This window comes from Microtus pennsylvanicus, chromosome 9 (genome assembly GCF_037038515.1).
Source record: "Microtus pennsylvanicus isolate mMicPen1 chromosome 9, mMicPen1.hap1, whole genome shotgun sequence".
NCBI lineage: Eukaryota > Metazoa > Chordata > Mammalia > Rodentia > Cricetidae > Microtus > Microtus pennsylvanicus.
The window spans coordinates 97956214-97973457 of NC_134587.1; the positions used below are offsets into that span (position 1 = coordinate 97956214).

General features: G+C 35.8%; 1 protein-coding gene across 1 annotated transcript in view; it reads right to left on the reverse strand.

The window, feature by feature from the left end:
• Positions 1 to 17244, reverse strand: part of LOC142856693 (putative ATP-dependent RNA helicase DDX60) — a 61909-nt gene that overhangs the window by 27259 nt on the left and 17406 nt on the right. The window contains exons 8-14 of the mRNA XM_075984364.1: positions 17085 to 17240; positions 13109 to 13214; positions 12569 to 12684; positions 10790 to 10950; positions 6867 to 7119; positions 4012 to 4178; positions 3378 to 3536 (exon numbers count right to left, since the gene is read on the reverse strand). Of these exons, the coding sequence (XP_075840479.1) occupies positions 3378 to 3536; positions 4012 to 4178; positions 6867 to 7119; positions 10790 to 10950; positions 12569 to 12684; positions 13109 to 13214; positions 17085 to 17240 (1118 nt within the window). The remainder of the gene's footprint in view (positions 1 to 3377; positions 3537 to 4011; positions 4179 to 6866; positions 7120 to 10789; positions 10951 to 12568; positions 12685 to 13108; positions 13215 to 17084; positions 17241 to 17244) is intronic.

Consider the following 17244-nt stretch of genomic DNA (forward strand, 5'->3'; position numbering starts at 1 on the left):
ACAGAAAGTACTCTCAAATGACAACCTGCCCACTCCATGAATCAAGTCCGCGCAGACACACTTCAGAATGAAAGAGGCATAAAAGAATTAGAAGGTTTGTGAACAGTAAGAGTAAATTTGATTGCCCTATAGTCTACACTGAAATAAGTAATTGGTCACCTGCTCATAGAAAATCAGCCTTTTGTAAAGGAACCCCAATATTAACATAAGAAAAGGCCCATGCTGCAGTTTGCATGTGGTATTAAGTTTCCATGGAATTTTGGAATCCTGCCCCAATGTTGAAGATATTTGGAGTAATTGAAAACTTTGAGAACTGAAGTATACCTACAATCCATAGGTCACTATGAGTAATACCCTTGGGACGTAAAAGATTTGTTATACAAGGCCTCAGCCAAACTGTCTTTCTCTGATTCTTGCTTTCATTGTTATGCTCTTGCACACAAGCTACACCACCACAATGTATTGCCATTCTGTTGTAAAATTGTCACTGGAAGCTAGGCCAATGGGGCCATCCAATCTCTGGTGTTAAAACTGGAAATGGAAGGCAAATAAGCATCTTTATATTTAAGCTAGGCTGCCTTGGTTTTTCATTACATTAATTAGAAGTGGTTTACAAAATCTGAACTGAATGGGACAACGATTCAGACTGAACCTATAAAATTACATTTGCATAAGTAAATAATGCTCAACTTATCAAATGTGTGTGTATATGTGTGTGTGTATGTGTGTGTGCATGCATCATGTGTGCTGTGGAACGATGATCTTGTGTCCTGTAAAGATTTATCAGTTGTATTGCTTTAATAAAATGCTGATTGGTCAGTAGCCAGGCACGAAGTATAGACAGGGCAGCCAGAACAGGAGCATTTTGGGAAGAGAAAAGGCTGAGTCCTCAGTTGTCATCCAGACACACAGGAAGCAAAATGAGAATAGCTTGCTGATAAAAGGCACCAAGCCACATGGTTAACACAAACAAGAATTATGAGCTAATATTAGTTATAAGAATTAATAAGAAATCTGAGCTAACAGGCCAACAAGTTTATGATTAATATCAACTTCTGTGTGTTTCTGTGAGACTGAATGACTTTGGGAACAGGAAGGACAGAAACCCCTGTCAACAAAATGGTGCCAATGTGGCAAATAAATCCATTTAAAACCTAAGAGATTTTGGAAGGAATCTAGACACAAAAAAGAGCAGAGTTAAGCATAGCTTCTTGGTAACAGCATTTTCTCATGTGGGCTTTGTTTGCTATAGGCAAGTGTGTCTCACTTAAGAGAGGCTTCCTGATTCAGCTTTAGCTGAAAATACCTTACATTCTTTTTAAGAGGCTCTACTCCAAAGCACTTAAATGGTGTTCATGAATAGCATGCTTTTTGGTGGTGGCAGGGACCTTGTAACTCCATAGAGTTGTGGCAATAAACATAGCTCCCTTCAGTACCTTTGCCACAGAGCTAGACTCTCAGAAACCTAAGGAATGTGGTGGATCCAGTCAGCAAAGCCATGGCTTTAATTTTAGCCATATCGCTTAGCAAATTAAAGACTCATGTGGTCAGAAAAAGAGAGATAGTTTTAGATGAAGAAAACCTTTGAATGGAGCACATTGTGTTTAAAAATTATGTAGGCTTGGGAGAAAAAAAAAGACAAACAAACAAACAAAAAAGGAATAGAGTAGTTGGGTATGGTAGTGTACACCATTATTACCAGTACTTGAGAGGCAAAGGCAGGAAGATTTCTGTGAGTTCAAGGACAGCTTGCTCTACAGAGTGAGTTCCAGGACAGCCAAAAATACACAGAGAACCTGTTCTCAAAAATCCAAAAATTGAAAATCAAAACAAAGGAAATAGTGATTAAAATAAAGCCACATAAAGCTGGAAAATACACAGAGATTTTGGATATTGTATATTGTTGTGTTGTCTTTGAATTGTTTGCCTTCTAAAGGAGGAGTAGCTGCTGATAAATAAAACATTTGAGTATAAATACTATTGGATTAATCCAACATATATATTTTGAAAATGCCTTAATTTCAAAATTTAAGTCAAAAGATATGTTATTTTGGAGAAGAGGTTTTGCTTTGTTTCCAGAGGAAATGAGAGGCTGTGGATTAAGTCGAGGCTAAGAAAAATCATGTTTGATCAAGGAAGACCCCCTGAGAAATCTCTGGTAAGAGAAGATGGCCCAGATGTCTGAGTTCAACATCCATAACAGTCTTAAGACTGCTAGCTGAGATAATCAAGCCTCACAGAATATTCCAGTCAAGACTTGACCATAGTTCAAAATTTTCTTTAGGTCCCTGTGAGATTATCAGCAACCCCAATCAGTAGCCTGGAAAACTATGCCAAAGTTCTCCCCTCTCCCCCAAAAAAGGATTGTGAATTTTTTTCTTTGTTTAGGGTGTTGGTTACAAGCTGTTATAGATAGTGGTCACAAAGAAAGCTAAACAAAGGAGATTAGATTCAGAGTTCTTGTTTTGAAAAGGGGGGGGCAAGTGCTGTGGGACAATGATCTTTTACCCTGTAAAGATTTATCAGTTGTATTGCTTTAATAAAATGCTGATTGGCCAGTAGTCGTGCAAAAACTATAGACAGGGAAACCAGAACAAGAAAATACTGAGAAGAGGAAAAGCTGAGTCCACAGTCATTATCCAGACACAGAGGAAGCAAGATGAGATTGCCTCACTGTTAAAAGGTACCATGCCAACACAGACAAGAACTATGGGCTAATATAAGTTATAAGAATTAATGAGAAGCCTGAGCTAATAGTTCAACCTGTTCATGATTAATGATTAGACCTTTTTGTGTTTCTTTGGGACTGAATGACTGTGGGACTGGGAGGAACAGAAACCCCTGTCAACAAGAATATATATTTCAATGTGTGCAGAAGTGATTACTTCCAAATTCTGTAGCCATCAATATTTAACTTATATGTGTTTACAGAAATATAGCTGTACAGTCTATAAATACATAAGCAATTTTCTCTCTGTTTAAACTACACAAATTTCTTCATGAGCATTTATATTGTTTACATATAAAATTCTGTTGACAGAGAGAAAAGCTAGAGCCTGGTCCAGAGTGATAATAACTGTATAGCACAGATGCTACTAAACTTTGAATCTATGCGTGTGAATTCATCTAATACCTTGCCAAGGAAATGACCTATATAGTAAATGAAAAAAAAAATAGTCCAAATGAGACATTTTAAATAACAGTGATTTTAAGTAAAACAGATTTAAGTGAAATAACTCAATATTACGAAGTCCACAACAAATACAAATATTAACAAACACACAGAAAGAGAAAGCTGTAATGATAAGAAATTCCATGGTACATGATTACAAATACATGATTCCAAAATGTAAGAATTATTTTATTCATATTTTTACCTGCCATTCATCAGGAATAAAATCTTGAACCCTGGGGTCTGGATCTTTTCTTTCTTCTCGTATCAAATGGTGACCCATATATTGTAGTTGGAAGCGAACTGGTCCAATTCCAATTGAATGTTTATTCTTCTTTGTCATTCTTATGTCATCTGCTGCATTCTGTATTGTTTGAAAAGATTATTTTAAAAGCTATTTAAGTTTTACCATCATTTAAATAATTGAAATGTTTATGAACTTCTATATGACAGTAATTTTAATCACCTTTTAAAAACCATTAAATACAATACAACTTTTCTGAAATACAAGTAAATCAGTAGATGTCAAGATTTTCAAATGTTTACTCTAAGATTTGTAGCTATATCCTGACATATTTAAGTCAACACTATTATATATTTGAGCTGTTTTATGGAATTATCTGAATAATTAAAAGACTGCAGAAATAATTTGAAATTAGTGTAATTCTCAAGTTGTTTAAAAAATTTCTAGTGCTTGAACAATTCAACTTTAGCAGGTGGATTAAATAAGATGATATTTTCTATTAAAAGTAAACATAAAAGAGATGACTGTATTTGAAGGATGCTTTTTGTATAGCAAATAATTTCTGAGTTAAAATAAAGCTATCACAATATGTTACCTGAGTTGGATACAAAGAATTTGCTAGCTCATCAAATCCTAAATACATTAGACATCTGGCTATGAGTTTCTGATCTGCTTCTTGCAGAAGTTCAGAGTGTTTGTCCAACAAGGAATGGATTCTCTTCATCATATAAACAGCTATGCTTAAGTCCTTCGTGGTTTCACCTTGGTACAAAATATAAATTATAAAATTGTTATAAAAGCCATCAAAATAGCAAATGCTTATTAATAATGATCAATTATCTAGCCTATCATTCTTCATTACTGTTTCTGAAACTCACTATCTTACTCACCATTAATGGATGTTTGAGAATAGAAAGGAGTAGATAAAAATTCTACACTTCACAAATAATATATTATTAAAATTGAAGTTTGTAAATTTTATGGTAAATTATATCTTCTTTGTCTCTTATGGCAATGTCTCCTCTGCTAAAAGAAAATATCTCCATGATTTTAAATACAAAATTATAATCTTAGTAACATTCATTTAGCTCTGTGGTTCACAGAAAAATACTGGATATAAACCCTGAATCCATTCACTCAGTGCAATCCATCTCTTCCAGCAATCATATTCAGACTCTTCCCTAGCATCATCCACACTGTTTGTTATCTCCTGTGCTAACATCTGCATGCTCACATCTGTTTTGGTTCTGCCTTTCTTTTAGTTGCTGCACACTCTCACCTATTAAACAAGTACTACCAATCCCAAATTGAAAGCTATTAAACAAGAGAATACGAAGTCAATGAATCAAAGGTCTTTCCCCTCAGGAACATTCAGTTCACTCACACAGTATATGATATGTGATTGGCCCACACCGAACATTAGAAACTAGAAATTATGTGAGTCTGATTGCTGAGGAAGAATTTATGGAAAGATATTTCATGAACTGGATGTGGAGGATAAGTAAAGTCTGGTTGTTGGAAAAGAAAGCAGTTTCTACTCTTAATTTCTCTGTTCACCATGTAGTTCCAAAGATTCCTTATTTATGTCTGTGTGGTCCTGGAAGCCTACATAACCTAGGAAAAAGTATGTTTCCTGGCCCACTTAGTGGTTAAATTCTGTGACTAAATTCTGACTAATAATATCTGAGTATAAGATTTTGGTGGCCAGAAAAGTACATGAAAAGAGAGAAAGAGAGCTGAAGAGATGTCACAGTGGTAAGAGCAGTCACCAATCTTACAGAGTTGCATTCCCAGCAACATCAGAAGCCTCAGAATCACCTGTAACTTCAATTTCAGGGAATCTAATGCCTTCCTCTGCATCTGTGGACACCCTACACACACACACACACACACACACACACACACACACACACACACACACACCACATGCACACACACACACATACACAGAAACACATAAAATAAATAAAAATAATAAATCGGAGAACACTTCAGTGTGCAGAGAGTAAGATAGAGCTATGTAAATGATTTATAAAAGCTCACAATTCTTTTTTTTTTTTTTTGGTTTTTTGAGACAGGGTTTCTCTGTGGTTTTGGAGCCTGTCCTGGAACTAGCTCTTGTAGACCAGGCTGGCCTCGAACTCCCAGAGATCCTCCTGCCTCTGCCTCCCGAGTGCTGGGATTAAAGGCGTGTGCCACCACCGCCGGGCAAAAAGCTCACAATTCTTGGCATGGGCACAAGGACATTGAACTTCTGACCTTTCCTAGAAGTACATTGCTCCTTAAGAGACTGTCTGTGCTTCTACCACTAACCATGGGTACTGCTCAAATTCTTAATGCTAGACAGAAGAACCTAGAAATCCCAGCTTGGACTCTGCTATCAGTCTCGAGAGCCTACAAACAGTCTCTAAATGAAATAAAGCACTATATTCATTAAGCCACTCTAAATTCTGATCAATATCGATAGTATCCAGCTACAAATCCTGATTCAGTGGCTTGGTTTGAAAGAAAGATAAACACTTGCTAAGGCACATAGTATACCTCTAACCAGTTTGCACATCTCTACCTATTTAGTCCTACTTTATCCTTATCATCCCCGTTCTCTTTCTTTGTTTATCCTATGTCCTTCCATAGAAATGTAAAGGACAGTACATGAAATTGCCTCTGTGACTTTGGAAGAAGTTTGTATGGTAGGGATGATAAGTGTTGACGTCTGTTTGGTTGGTGTTGATTGTAAATTTTACAGGATCCAGAATCACTTGAAGGATGAACCTCTGAACATGCTTATAAGTGATTATATTTATTAGGCTAATGGATGCAAGACAACCTGTTAACTGGAAGTAGAACCAAGTGCTCTGCAGGAATTTTGGGCTAAATGAAAGAGATACTGAGCTAAACATGCTTTCATTCATCCATCACTCTCTGCCTTCCTATTGTGAATATGATGTGTCCAGCTGCTTCAAACTCCTGCTACTTTGATATGCCCTCCCCAACAATGAATTACACCCTTGAGCTATTAGACAAAACAAACCCTTTATTCATTAAATTGCTTTTATAAAAGTATTTTATCACAATAACTAAGGGTAAATGAAGTTAACAGGCAAAAATAAACACCAACATATCCTGAAAGAAAATGTTTATACTGTGGAACTCAAGAGTGAATGATGTATTCTTTTTCTGTGTCTCACTGTTAATGGTTCTGCTAACAATGCTCTCTTCCTGGTCAGCAGTTAGTTTAAAGCTAACTCCAATGTGCTTATGAATGTTCTTTGTCTTTGCTGTTGGTCACCTCTCTGAGATGCCATTGCTCATTGATAAAAACAGAGGAAAGAACCCTTTATGAGTCTTACTATACAAATTTCAGGTTAGCAGGTGACAAGCCACCAGTATCACATCTCCTTGGACTCTCTAGCTTACCAAGGTAAACCACCCGAATTACACCCTACACACCTTCAGCTCGGCAATGATCCTTCCATGCTGTCAAGCAAGCCGTTAACCCAACTTTTTCAGCCTGAACTTTTACTGAGTTACTTTTACATGATTTCAAAAACTCTTCCAGCTTCTTCAGCCCAGAACTTAAATTCCTTTTCATCTCCTTCTCAATAGAAGATGAGAGGGTATTCCATTTTTGCTCTTCTCTTTGTTCTTCCTTGGCAAGTAACCTTTTCTTATTCTCTCTTGCAATTTTGTCAGCCTTGGTCTCCTGCCCAAATGGAAAGAAACACAATTTGTGATGAGACAGAACTATTCCAAATTGACATTTCTTGAGCGAAATGCTATTTTAAGTATGCACTGATGATTTTGACCATCATTCCATACTTGAATAGTCATAAAATTATTTTTTAAATTAAGACTCTAATGGTTGAAAATATAATAATTCAACTCAATGACTAAAAAGACTTGTAGATAATTTCCTAAATTTTAATGTAGTATTAAATATAAAAGGGCAAATGTAATTAAAATCAAAGTGATGTTACAAAGATTCTTTATTTTCCCCATGCAGTGATGCCTGTTATTCTCTTTGGGGCTGCATTTCTCTTACCTTTCCTACCAAGTCACCTTTTGCCTATGTGTCATGATGTTTGAATCATGAATTCTTCTCTGAATCTCATGCCTAATGAAAATGTCTCATTCCTCTGGCAAGTACCTATCCAACTACTCATCAAAGTTTACTCTGTCTGAACCTACAATGACCATTTTTCCTCCCTGGACTGAGATAATTGAGAGAAATTTGTATTGAAGTTCCCTGGATTTGCTAAGCCAAAAAAAAAAAAAGACATTTAGTCCATAATGTTTAATTAGTAAGTAAGAAAAGGGGGCTGAAAGCAAGGAATGGATAGCAATCATTATATAAACAAATGGTTTGTCTTACCTGAAGACATGTTTTAAAATGATTTAAATCTAATATGTACCTACTCTTATTGTGGTTTTACATGATCAAATTAAAGGGTCAATGACATGGTTCAGCAGGTAAAGGTACTTGCCTTAGAAGCCTGATGCTTGAGTTCAGTCCCCAGAACCCATGCAAAGGTTCAAGGGGAAGACACCACAAAGTTTTCTTCTACATACTATTAGCCCCCCATTGACCTCCACATAAATACTATGACACCGCCATTAACCTCCAAGTACACATCAGGGCATACTCCTTCTATTTACCTTCCCATACACACCATGGCACTATGCCAGATTCCCCTCTGTATGCTGTGAATATGTTTTATTAACATTGTTTAATAAAGAAGTTGCTTTGGCCTATGGCAGAGCAGAACAGAGCTAGGTAACAAAACTAAACTGAATGCAGAGAGAAAGAAGTCAGAGTCAGGCAGATGCCATGTAGTTGCTGAAGGAGAAAGATGCCAGAACCTTACCTGTAAACCATGAAGCTTATGGCTTGTTACTTGTCGGCAATGTTGGGTGCCATTATGTAAATGGAGACTGCAAATTTATTTCTTAGCCATCCAGACAAAATAATCACACAGGAACTATATTAATTACCACACTCTTTGACCAATGGCTCAGGCATATTCCTAGCTAGCTCTTATATCTTAAGTTAGCCCATTCTCTTAATCTGTGTATGGTCACAAGGCTATGGCTTACTGATAAGCTTCTGGTACATTTCTCCTTCATCAGCTGCATGGCATCCCCATGTCTATGCCTTCTTTCCTCCTCTACCTCATCTTAGATTTCCTGCCTTGCTATATTATGTTCTGCCACAGGCCAAATAGCTTCTTTATTAACCAATGGTAATTAGATATATTCACAGCATACGGAGGAGAATCCCACATCATTGGCACCCAATACATATACAAACACACAGAAATAGTAAATAATTTTTAAAAAGACAAATTACAGAATTTATGTTAGCAAAAGAATTCTAACAAAAACTTCCCATTTTTAAGGTTAGTGGATTAGTATCTAAAAATTAACTTATTAAAATGTCACATTCTCAAACTGCTTAATTCCATTCCATAACATTTTAGATTTCTGATCATTTAAACTTTAAAGTAGATATTTCCTATCAATCCATTGCCATAGTTTTTCTAAACAGGACAATGGGACTTTGGCTAATTTCACTGTTTCCTTTATCTCAAATGTGATGACTTATTTATTACACTGCTGACCATAGAGTATATTTATAAAGAACTAATTGTGTTAAATTTCTTTGATGAGTGATTTAAGTTTTGGGATTGGGAATGTTGAAGCTTATACTTCTTTTTAGTTTACTTGTGCAGCATGGTGAGAAATTTTGCCAGTTTGTTATTTTGTAAGAGAGAGGAAAACAGTCTCAGATAAATGAAGAGGAGTAGCAGGAGGGGGGGGGAGAAGGAAAAAAAGGAGGAAAGAGTATATTCTTTCTGCATCTTATTCTCCTGTTTCTCCTACTCCTCTTTATATTCCTAAATGAATAAAAAAGGCTTCATCAATTTGGGGATGAAATTGAAAATGTCCTGACCTCCTAAGAAAGAGGCAGTGACCATTTTGAGAGAGCTATTTGTTAATCACCCAACTGGTAGCTGTCCTTGAGATTTGTGAAACTTAAACTCCCCAGATTGTTCACTAGTTGGGATATATATCTTAGTTTTTATATCATGCTAAACTTTCCCCAAACATAAGTATCCAGAAATGTGTGCTTACAAATATTTTTGTGTTTTGTGGGGTCTTCATAGACTTCACTTCTGATGACCTTGCCATGCTAACTCCTTTTAACAGGGCCAACCTGTCATTATTCCTATCTGTTTTGTTTGTTAAGTTGTTTCTCTCTACAAAGTAGTAAACAATTGAATCAGAGATATTCCATAAAATAAGTGCCTTCTTCAGATCCTTAGCTCTGGAGCCTACTAAATGCTACGATATCACCAAATGTTTGACATATAATCTTCATCTTCATCAAATTAGTAATTATTATTAAAACATAATCTATACTTGCAGGGTAATATTATCAGAAGTACTAATATATAATTCTCACATCTAGAAGTTAATTGAGCTTCCCTCTCGGTATTTTATCCTCAATTTTGGCCTTTGGATGGAAACTGGTAGAAAATAACAATACCAGTAGAGTAAAATTAAGAGGAAGTAATCTATGCACAATGAGGAAATGAACAGCTTTAACTTTGTGCCTTAAAAAATGATGAATGCATGAATTATTTAAATACTTTGAGAAAAAATGCAGAAAATCTGTATAAGTCAAGCAAAGAAACCCATGTGTTTTATGTTTATTTTTTCTGAATTCGTGAAAAACATTTTAATTGTTACTATCTGATAAACTATGTTTTAGTATTATTGAAAAATTTTAAGCTAAACCTTTATCCTATTAATGCTTAATTTGATCTTTTAAATAAGTATCTCTTGTTTACATAGAAAGGATCATTTATAATAATTTATTTGGCATGTTAGACTCTCTTAGCAGGTATCATAATAAATATGATTATTCTTTGCTTGTTACTTTTCTGTGCTGTAATATAATGTTGTGACCAAGACAATTCATAAAAGAAAGTATTTATCTGATCTTATGATTCCAGAGGGATAAGAAACCATGATGGCTGAGCAGAGGCATGGCACCTTGAGCAGGAAGCTGAAAGTTTGTGTCTTAAACTGTAAGCAGGAACGGCAAGGCTTTAAACTCTCAAAACTGGCCTCCAGTGACACACTTCCTCCTATAAGGACAACCTTCTGAGCCTCCCTAAACAATGCAACCAACTGGTGAGCCACACATTCAAATACCTGAGACTATGGGGACATCTCATTTGAACTTCTGCATCCAAATAAAACAGAAAGGCATCTCATGGAAAGACGCCATCAATGGGATGAACAAATACTAATTTGATAAATAATAGCAGGAAGAGCTTGTTATGATAATGGAATCTACAGAAACTTACATGTGCTTTTATGCTTCTGGACTTACTGCTATCCTTCTTCACCTTAGGGCCTTGAGTTGTGATGGTCTTGGAAGAGACCGTTTCTAATGACTTCCCATAAAGTCGTTGAAAAACATGATACTTCTGCAACTTTCTAAGATTACAGGGGTCTCTTGAAAATTCTGAAAAATAAAATACTTAAATGTAAAATTATTCTGATATCTTGGCAACATGTCTTCACACCATTCCATATACAGGCACAATTTTTTTTTTTTAGTATAGAACACCAATTTTATCTGACTAGTTTGGTCAAATAAAGTATCTTAAATTGAGCTGTCTCATTCATAGAACAACTTTAAGCATACCTACAAATGTGGCAATTTTTCAAATATGTATTGTGCTTGTGGAATTAAGCATATCATTGAATGAATGCAAGTCAAGGGTTATATCACTGGTTAACAACTCACACCAGCTCAAACACTTTTAAATTTTTACAGCCTACTTTCAAAGGCAAATACCAAGAATGTTATTTATATTTATTTATTCAATGTGTTCTCTGATAATGGATGTAATGCACTCTTATTATTTGCACTCATTAACTTCAGTTAGGACTGTGGGTTTGTCCACTGGCTTCTACAGCTATCGATGGAGCCTTGTGAGCACACCTTTGGGTATACAACTGAAGGTAATAGTGACCCTTCTCAATAATCCATCAGTATTAGCAGTGAGGAGTAGGGATCCATGAGTAACCTTCCAGGTGTCTGGGGGAAGGTGTTGTTTTGTTTTGGAGACAAACTCTAACCATTAACTGTTAATGTGCCCTGTGAATGAATTTCAGTAGAAAAATCAAGAAGAAAACCATCTAAAATATCTGGTTCCATGAATTACTGGATAGGAAAAAACAAGACCCTCATTTTGAACCCCAGCCATAGAACTGTGAGCCTAATTGTTATTAGACTTAATATTAGACTTCAAAGAACATCCAGATTTCTTAAGCTAAAAGCTGCCTTTCCTTAACAATGTGCCAAGCTCATGAGACAAAGATTACACATGCACTCCTCTGCCTAAGGTGCTTACAACCTCCATATAAATAACCACCAGGAAACAGAAGGAGAATTCTTTATTAACATCCTTCCTGTTGCCTATCCGATGTTCTATTGACTGATCTTCACCTGTAGTGGTATTTGGCTCTTATTTTAATAAATAAAGCTTGCCTGAAAATCAGAGTGCAGAGCTAAGCCACTAGAAACCAGACACTGTTGTCACACACCTTTAATCTCAGGACTGAGGGGACAGATCTGTTAGTTCAAGTACACCCTGAATTTGATCCAGTCAAAAAGAGAAAAAGAGCTCACACAAAGGTCATCCCAGCATTTGGGATCACATGCCTTTAATCCCAGCATTAGGGAGCTGGAGGCAGGAGTGATATGGCTGGGTGGAGAGAGGAATATAAGTCAGGAGGAGGCAGGAGCTCAGTGTAGTCTGAAGCAGTCTGAGTAGCAGTGCAATCGGAGGCAGTTAGTCTGAAGCAGTCTGTGCATGCAGACTGAGGACAGGGATTGCTCCTTTGGTCTCAGCATTGGTAGAGGTAAGAACACTCTAGTTGCTGGTCGCTTTGCTTTTCTGATCTTCAGCATCAAACCCTACATCTGACTTTGGGTTTTTATTATTAATACCAATTAGAATTTATACTGCATTCACCTAAAACCTTTGATTTGTTTTCATAATGTGCTTTTCATTTTGAAATAAAGGACAGAGTGAAGTAGATTTAAATTTATTGAACAGAATCAGCAAGCTCACCAGTAAATTTGGCATTTTTCTTGTCATAATCATCACTGAGGGGTCTCTGGGAATCCCAGTGCACAAGCTCACTAAATTCCTTATGCTTAATCCAGGATGTAACAATGGGATCATTGCTGGGAGACAAAGGAAATATAAGTATATTTCAAATTTCAGGTCTCCAAACAAACAAATTTTATGACTTTGAAAACCACAGTTCTTACTCCTCCTCCTGGAATACAACATGTGTGGTAGAATTCAAAGAGCATTTTATTAGAAACTTCAGAAGCCAGGAACACTTCAGGTGTTCAACATTCTCAAGCATTTATTGTTCTATTAATTTAAAAATAGTGGTAGAGTGATTTGTTCCCCACTTAAAATTATACACATGTCAGTAAAGATGGACAATGTGCAATATGCTGCAAATATATATTGCATGTAATTTACTACCTTAAAAGTGTCCTATTTCTGGGGATTATTCAGAAAAGGCTTTCTCAAAGAATATTTAATAAATATTATTCACTATGAACATGTATCTATTAAAATATATGGAAGTCTTACTTCTTTAGGAAAGGCAAGTCTTTCAAAATGTCTCCAGTAAATTCATCAACCAAACTACATGACATTGGAATAAAACCCAAGTTTTTCATCTTCTCCTGAGAACTTTCTGTAAACAAAAAAATTATGATAAAGTTAAACATGAACTTTTCAGAAGGTAAGACAATACTTTTTCCCATATTTCACATTTAAAAGTATTTTATACTCACTTCATTTACATTTTTTTTCGGATTTTCGAGACAGGGTTTCTCCATAGCTTTTGGTTCCTGTCCTGGAACTAGCTCTTGTAGACCAGGCTGGCCTCGAACCCACAGAGATCCACCTGCCTCTGCCTTCCAAGTGCTGGGATTAAAGGCATGCGCCACCACTGCCCGGCTCCATGTTAATTCCAATCTTGTTCATAAAGTTATTTCCCACATTAAGTCATTTGAAATGCAGTATCAAATAAATAAATAATAACTAAGCAAATAGTTATATAGATTAAATAAGTAGGTATAGATTAAATAAGTAGTTATATAGATTAAATAAGTAGATGATAGAAAGATAAATAATAAATGATACATAATTCCTTTGGTGATTGTGTTCAAATATTTAATCTTTTCATTTTGATAGAAATTCTACAGATAACAATATGAGAGATCACATACATAATGTCAAAAATGAAATAAAAATGGAATAACTAAAGGTGATGAGATTGGTATTATTATACTCCCTTTGAGATTCTTTTTGGTTTATGTACAAGTTTATGCAATAAATAAATTAAAATTGATGGATAGATGATAAGTAGGGAGATAAATTATAGATGATATATAGGTAAATAAATAGACAGACAGACAGACAGACAGATAGATATGCATAGTGTTAGTTGGACCTGGTGTTGCATATCTTTGATGTCAGCACTTGGAAGGTGGAGGCAGAAGGATCAGGAACTCAAGTTCATCTCCAGTTCAAGTACCTATTGAGTTCAAGACTAGTCCACACTACATAGAACCTTATCTCAAGAAACCCACAACATAAAAATATACGTATACACAAAGTAAACTAATGATACATTTGGGAAAATTGACATACCCACTATATTAAAGGTTATCTGTGTTTCCTTGGAGGTTTTGTGAGGTGTTTTATGTTAAAATTACCTAAAATCTTTATCTCTTCCCTGATCACTAGTATGTATAATAAAATTATAATATGAGTATATAATATGAGTAGTGTTAGCATAGAGTACATTACCCTAATCAAGTACATCAAATATAGACTTATCATCTTCCATAAGTGTAAATTTGTACCATTTGACCTACATTTCCCTATCTCCTACATTGTTCCCTCGGTTACTACCTATTTACTTTGTTCCACCTCTATGTATTTCTTTAGGCAGTGCATGTAAATGACATCACATGGCAATTTTTTCTGTGACTAGCTTATGTCATTTCTCACAATTATATCTTTAACCTGTTCTGTTTTCTTGTGCAGGAAACTGAGCCCGTGCATGGCCTCACACATGCTAGGACATACTGCCTGTTAGGGATGTCTCCAACTTTAAGTTTGACTCTTTTTCTATTTATTTGTGGTGCCCAAACTCCCCCATTATTAGTATCCAATTAACTTTTAAATCCACTCAGTATTTTAATTTCTACAAGTTTGGTTATGACAATGAGTATTGTTTTAGAGTTTTTAATATTTTTCTCATTTCTAATTTTACATTTAATCTCTCTTAAATGTTGCCAAATTATTTTCAGAAAGTACATAATAATCGTGATATTAAAAAACAGAAGCTATCAGTTCTAAAGAAGTCCACAGCTAATTGTGTTCTTAGTTATTCCTTAGCTCTTTCATAAATTCTATCAGTCTCCATCATTGACACATAATCCTATAAAAAATTTTTGTGATTTGTTCCTCATAATAATTTTCCAGATCACTTCAGTTACTTTCATTTACTGGATTAGCGTGGCCGTGGGGCCTCACAGTTTAAATTCTAATTTTCAAGAGTTGCTACAGTCTGCAAAATTATACAGTAATTCCTCAGTCACCTTTTCACAAACTTTTTATCAGAGCCAAAGGCCTTGGTAAATGTTAAACCAAGATTCAAAGAAATGTTGGCATTATTGCTCTGTGATTAAAGTGGCTGTCTTTTGCTGTAGATTTTCACTTTAACTGACTCCCCTTCTGCTACATATTTGGAAATTAATTCTCACAGTTCTGAACTGTTTTTATGCCTTTGGGATAGATGAGAAAACCATTTCCAACTGTCAGGCCTTCATTCCTCTCTTTAGAATAAACACAGATATCTGCCTTCCTGCAGTTATATTTTTCAGAAGGAATTTGGTCAGTGTTTAGGGTCAAGGAAAGAGCACTCCATTTAAGATATTCATAGATATCCAAGGACATAGAATACTACTTGCCCAAGCGACTGCTCTGGTTTTACCTCACTTATAAAAAAAGAATAAAATGACCCCAAACCAACCTTAGATTAAGAGATTCCTAACTTCTTATGCTCACCTTCACCTCAGTTTACTGATGATTTTAGTTCAGAAACAACCACAACAAGAATGGCTAATAACAGCATACTCTAGAGCTGACAATTTAGAGGTCTTGATCACTTCTTCCTTTCTACTGTTTAGAGCAATAAGTCTAACTCCAGGCCTAGGTCCATAGAAATTACAGTGTCTGGTGAATGTGCTAATCAGATCCAAAGCCATTAGCGTCCCACTACTGTTTACATTGTTAGCCAGGTTACCTGTTATCCTCTATGCATGCTGTGGGATAAGAAGCAGTGCACTAGTTTATAAGACAATCATGACCTGTTCATATTTTTTCTGAAAAAAAAAACATTTAAGTCTTATATAGGACCTAAAACTGTAGCATACAGCACTAAATTTTCCCTCTAGAATCCCCTGATAATTTAATTCCTTTCTTAACTAACATTTTCCATTAAGGAGTTCACAAATGTGCACTAGCCACTCTGACATTTGAGCTGACAGCCACAGATTAGTGTATACGTGTAAAAATACTTATCTGAATTTTTATGGGGAAAAAGATTCCAGTCCTTGGACCTGGAGGGCTGAGGAATTGCTGGTTTTAATGGTATATATTACTGGGAACATTTGTAACAGACAGCAAGAAGAATAAAGAAACATGGAAAGACGGGTCCTGTTGTAAGTAGATTTCTTAACCTCCAGACTTTAGCACTCTTGGTTTATTGTGGTGTCTTTGATTGGACCCTGAGAGGGGTTTCTTAAGAGCTGAACTCTTAGGAACCCTGTTAAAGAGTGATTTATTACACTGCAGATGCAGTGTGGGTCCTTTGTTAGTTATGTTTGCTGAAAGGCAGGTCTGGGGGGAGCTAACCTTTGAGGTTTGCTCCTATGGGATTTCTGAAGACTCAGTCTATCACCTCCTGGCTCTGGTCTCTTCTCTTGTACCTGTCACCAAAGACACTCCATACATATGTAGCATAGTGAATTAAATGCAGTGATTTCTGCAAAGACTTTCTAAGGTGACTGCTGGCTCCTTTTCATTCTTTGGCATTCCATGCCTACTTTTAATTTTATTAATATACAACACAGATGCTGTGCATGTTTCCAAGGTAGTCTCTACACTGGCTTAGATGGAGCTAAGTATTCCCACTGACCTTGCAGGCTTCCCCCATCCAATTGTTTAGAGAGGACTCATCATGATGTAAAAAAACATTGAAAGTTTTAGTTGGCACGGGTCACACTGGTAGAAAGAGAATTTACTTGCATTTGGTTTTGACTTTTTAAGGTGGCAACATTAATTACAAACAACATATAAATTTTCAGTATTAGTCAAAGCACAGCACTCCATGGACATGACAACTATTTGAACACACAATGCTAGAAAATGATTTCTACTTGGAGTTTCCAAAAATTCTTTTTCCCCTCAAATTATGTTAGGAATAAGTTATCTTTGGTTGGTGATGGGTAATTTTGAGAAAATGACATTCAAGTTAGGAATAAATTACCTTTGATTGGTGATGGGATCTTTTTAAGAAAATGACATCTTGTTGTTCTCAAAGGAAATGGTTTTCCCAAGTCAAAGTTTCTGACCAACTTCGACACAGTATCCCAGAGATGTACATACTCCTTCATGATGACATCTCCTGCATTCAAATCCAGGCCTGG